This window comes from Salmo trutta, chromosome 33, assembly GCF_901001165.1.
Source record: "Salmo trutta chromosome 33, fSalTru1.1, whole genome shotgun sequence".
NCBI classification, from domain to species: domain Eukaryota; kingdom Metazoa; phylum Chordata; class Actinopteri; order Salmoniformes; family Salmonidae; genus Salmo; species Salmo trutta.
This window is the reverse complement of record NC_042989.1, coordinates 21,911,520-21,916,163: the sequence shown is the minus strand read 5'-3', so window position 1 is coordinate 21,916,163 and position 4,644 is coordinate 21,911,520. Positions and strand designations below refer to the sequence as shown.

Sequence of the window (4,644 nt, the reverse complement as noted above, 5' to 3'; positions counted from 1 at the left end):
CAGGAAGCATAGGAACTGAGAAGTGGTCTGTGGTCCCCACCTGCAGAACCACTCCTTTATTGGGGCTGTCTTGCTAATTGCCTATAATTTCCACCTGTTGTCTATTCCATTTGCACAACAGCATGTGACATTTATTGTCAATCAGTGTTGCTTCCTAAGTGGACAGTTTGATTTCACAGAAGTGTGATTGACTTGGAGTTACATTGTGTTGTTTAAGTGTTCCCTTTATTTTTTTGAGCAGTATATATATATATATATATATATATATATATATATATATATATATATATATATATATATATATATATAGTATGGACAGTGTGTATAAATAAAGCTTGATTTGATTCGAATATATAAAAAGAAAAGGTGTATACAGTAGTAGTTATATAGGATGAGACATGTCTAGAATATACTATATAAATATAAAGTGGGAAACAGCATGTAAACATTATTAAAGTGACCAGTGTTCAATGTCTCTATGTACATAGGGCAGCAGTCTCTAAGGTTCAGGGTAACAGTAACAATGACTAAGGTTCAAGGCAGAATACTGGGCAGAGACTGGCTAGTGGTGAATGTATAACAGTCTGATGGCCTGGAGATAGAAGCTGTTTATCTCTCGGCCCAAGATTTGATGCACCTGTACTGTCTCTGCCTTCTAGATGGTAGCGGGGTGAACTGGCCATGGCTCTGGTGGCTGAGGCCTTTGTTGGTCTTCTTGGCCTTCCTGTGACACTGGGTACTGTAGATGTCCTGGAGGGCAGGCAGTGTGCCCCCCGTGATACGTTAGGTTGACCGGGCTGTAGAGCCCTGCGGTTGCGGGTTGTGCAGTTGCCATACCAGGCGGTAATACAGCTCGACAGAATGCTCTTGATAGTGCATCTGTAGAGGTTTGTGAGGGTCTTAGGGGCCACACTGTCAGTGTGGAGGGACATTTTCAGGTCCTCAATGATGTGCAAGCTGAGGAACTTGAAGCTTTTGACCCGCTCCACAGCCCCGTCAATGTGGATGGTGCGGGCTCTCTTTCCTGTCATGTAGTTCACGATCAGCTCCTTCGTTTTGTTGACGTTGAGGGAGAGTTTATTTTCCTGGCACCATTCCGCCAGAGCTCTCACCTCCTCCCTGTAGGCTGTCTCGTCGTTGTTAGTAATCAGGCCTACCCCTCTTGTGTCATCAGCAAACATGATGATTGAGTTGGAGACGTGCGTTGCCACGCAGTCATGGGTGAACAGGGAGTACAGGAGGGGGCTGAGCATGAACCACTGTGGGGCCCCTGTATTGAGGATCAGCGTGGCTGAGGTGTTGTTGCCTACCTTCAAAACCTGGGGTCGGCCAGTCAGGAATAGGACCCAGTTGCACAGGGCAGGGTTCAGACCCAGGGCCCTGAGCTTAGAGATGAGCTTTGACTAATATGTAATTATCATTATCATGTAATTTCTATCATGTAAAAAGCAGAATGTAAAATACACCATAACTACCCCCTCTCTTCTCTCCCCCTTTGTAAACATAACCTATAGAAAATGTGAGATATTAGAGATAACATGCAGATGAGTAAAATAGGCTAGACTTACTTTATATTTATGACATGCATTACATTCCCAAATGTGTGCCCAGTTCAGCACTGAAGTCTGCATGGTTTCCATGAAATTCGTGCCAAAGTTCTCCTACACCCCCTCCCCCATGATATTCCTTGGTTGTCTGTTTTCTTAAAGTGGATTCGGGGAAGTGTTGAGGGGGCGGATAGTTTTGATTTTCCTTGCATCATGCTTAGCCAATAATGTTGAGGGATCTGTTGTGCACATCTCAGCTGGCAGACATTTAAAAAGGAGACAGTCCGGCGCTGCAGCATTTTGTATTGAAACTCCAGCCGCTTTCTATGGAATCGTTAACGACTCCAGACTCCCACCAACGCGCGACCCGTCTGCAGTCCTACAGTCTCCACCATTAGCTGCCTATTGCCTCGGGAGATTTCATAAAAACACCCACCACAGATAATTTCATTTGCGGCTACTTGGAGCTTTTGACAGGTGAGTGAAGTGAAGTTCAACGCTTAACATCTGAAAGTATGTGCGTAAAACTTGGGCATGTTATCGAATTAGGTTCCTTATCATGTCACACGTGGTTGTATGTATACCTATTCTGTAGTTAGAATACATGTCTCAATGATTATTGTAGACTATTGTAAATATAAATGTGAAATTAAATGATTACTCTCATGCATACAGATTGTTTTTCTTTATTCGGTTTTACTCAGCGGCTTTCGCCCTTTAACTTGACTATACCGCAAAATCCATCAAATATACATTTGTATTCTGATAGCTTTTATCTTCTTTCTGGTTTGACGATTGAGTTGGGTAATGTGGACTATATTGTGAATATAAAAACAAGAAAATAAATATGTTCTTTAAAGGCAATGTTTAATGTTTCTATTCCTCTTAAATCGCAAGTTGTTTGTAATGTTTCGTGAGGCCAAAACAGACGGGAAAGCCCATGCATTAATTACGCAGCGTAAATCTGGGTTGTCGTTTACAACAAATATTAGAATGCTAGGCTATGGATGATGATTCAACCTTCACGTATCTTTCCTCTTCAAGGATGGCCAGATCGGCGCGTATCCTCTGTGGCATGGTTTTCGTCCTTGGGCTGCTGTCATCTCCAGTGGATTCCAAAAGGATCAGGGGCTCCCAAGGCGCCATCCCTCATCCTGACAAAAACAACCCAAACGAATCGGAGCAGCAACCACAGACACCGCAGGCGGGCTCTGGTTCCCGAGGGCGGGGAAAGAGCTCTGCTGCACCGGCTGAGGAGGTGCTGGAGTCCAGCCAAGAAGCGTTGCATGTCACGGAGCGCCGCTATCTGAAACGCGACTGGTGCAAGACCCAGCCACTCAAACAGACCATCCACGAGGAGGGCTGCATCAGCCGCACCATCATTAACAGGTTCTGCTACGGACAGTGTAATTCTTTTTACATCCCCAGACATGTCCGCAGGGAAGAGGGAGCCTTCCAGTCTTGTTCATTCTGCAAGCCGAAACGATTTACAACCATGACCTACACTTTGAACTGCCCGGACCAGCAGCCGCCCACCAAGAAGAAGCGCATCCAGCGCGTAAAGCAGTGCCGCTGCATATCCATAGAATTGGACTAGCCCTGTGGTGTGATTGACCGGGATGCAGTCAATAAGTCTGCTCATCAAACCGCTATTGGATTGCTCACATTAACGAAAAAACCCATATGAATGACTGGGCGCATATTTCCCTCTTCCAAATATGGGAAAATGTTCAATCTGCAAGGAAAGTAATAAATTACAAACATGTGCATCCCATGTTATAGGCTTGTGTAGATAAGCCTATACGTGGGCATGCTATTTTGTAAACAAAGCCTGCTGTACCATATACTTTTATGTGTCAAATGTTGTATTAATCAAATTGCAATAACAGCCTGTTGCAAGCAACATTGCATGGTATAATAACATGGAATGAACACAACAAGCTGCCGATTGACTTGTAACCAAGCGCATGGCTTTTCCAACCTCCGCAAATAGGACTGCAGAACCATTTCACAGAGGATGTTTACACTCTTTTGGACAGAAACATCCTTAGGCAATCACAACAAATTTCAATGGAGGGGAATATGACGGACAATGCATTTAAATAATGGTTGAAGACTAGTTTCCACTATGTGGAATTTGAAGATAAGTGACGACTATTTAAATGTGGCAAGAATGCTCCACTGATTTGTGACTCCAATGTTCAGTATAGCCTAGTGGAGAAAAGAGAGCTTTTGTAAAGTATGCTAGGCCTATACCTATGTTCGACGCTATAAATCGAAACAAACAAAATGTTTGTATTAGTTTGACATTTAAATAAAAATGGTCGATGTTCACTGAATGTATTAAACATTATGAACACCTGCTCTTTCCAGGACATAGACTGACCAGGTGAATCCAGGTGAAAGTCACTTGTTAAATCAACTTCAATCAGTGTAGATGAAGGGGAGGAGACAGGTTAAAGAAGGATTTTTAAGCCTTGAGACAATTGTGTTTGTGTGCCATTCACAAACTATTTAGGTGCCTTTGAACGGGGTATGTAGGTGCCAGGGGCACCGGTTTGTTTCAAGAACTGCAAAGCTGCTGGGTTTTTCAAGCTCAACAGTTTCCCGTGTGTATCAAGAATGGTCCACCACCCAAAGGACACCCAGCCAACTTGACACAACTGTGGGAAGAATTGGAGGGGGGGGGGCAACTCAATATTAGGAAGGTGTTCTTAATGTTTATAATGCTATAGATGGAAGCGTTTCTTTTAGTTTTAAAATGTTATTCATACACCAATTGTATATGCAGCCGGTTTGATAATTATATCAAAGCAAGTGATCCACAAAACAAAATAAACAGTTATTGACATTGATGCAGTGTTCACTGAACGTGCTTGTTTTTTTGCTCACATTCTTTGTCTGAAAGTTGCAGTAACTTAACCCACACCCAAACTGCAAAGACTCCGGATTTCATACAGAACATTTTATGCATCAGGTTAACCCGAAACACCAAATAAAAGCATCTTCTCCAGCGATGGGGTTATTTTCTTCTTGCTTGGAGCCAACCTCTTGCTGGGACTTTTATACGTTCCTTAGACCCGTGGACAGCTTACAT

The 4,644-nt window shown here is 43.2% G+C and overlaps 1 protein-coding gene across 1 annotated transcript; it reads left to right on the top strand.

The window, feature by feature from the left end:
• The first annotated feature begins 1,659 nt into the window (after window positions 1-1,659).
• Window positions 1,660-4,402, top strand: grem1b (gremlin 1b). The gene is made up of 2 exons (XM_029730309.1): window positions 1,660-2,024; window positions 2,592-4,402. Exon 2 carries the CDS (start codon window positions 2,593-2,595, stop codon window positions 3,142-3,144), a length of 552 nt encoding a protein of 183 aa, XP_029586169.1. The 5' UTR covers window positions 1,660-2,024; window position 2,592; the 3' UTR covers window positions 3,145-4,402.
• The last annotated feature ends 242 nt before the right edge of the window (window positions 4,403-4,644 follow it).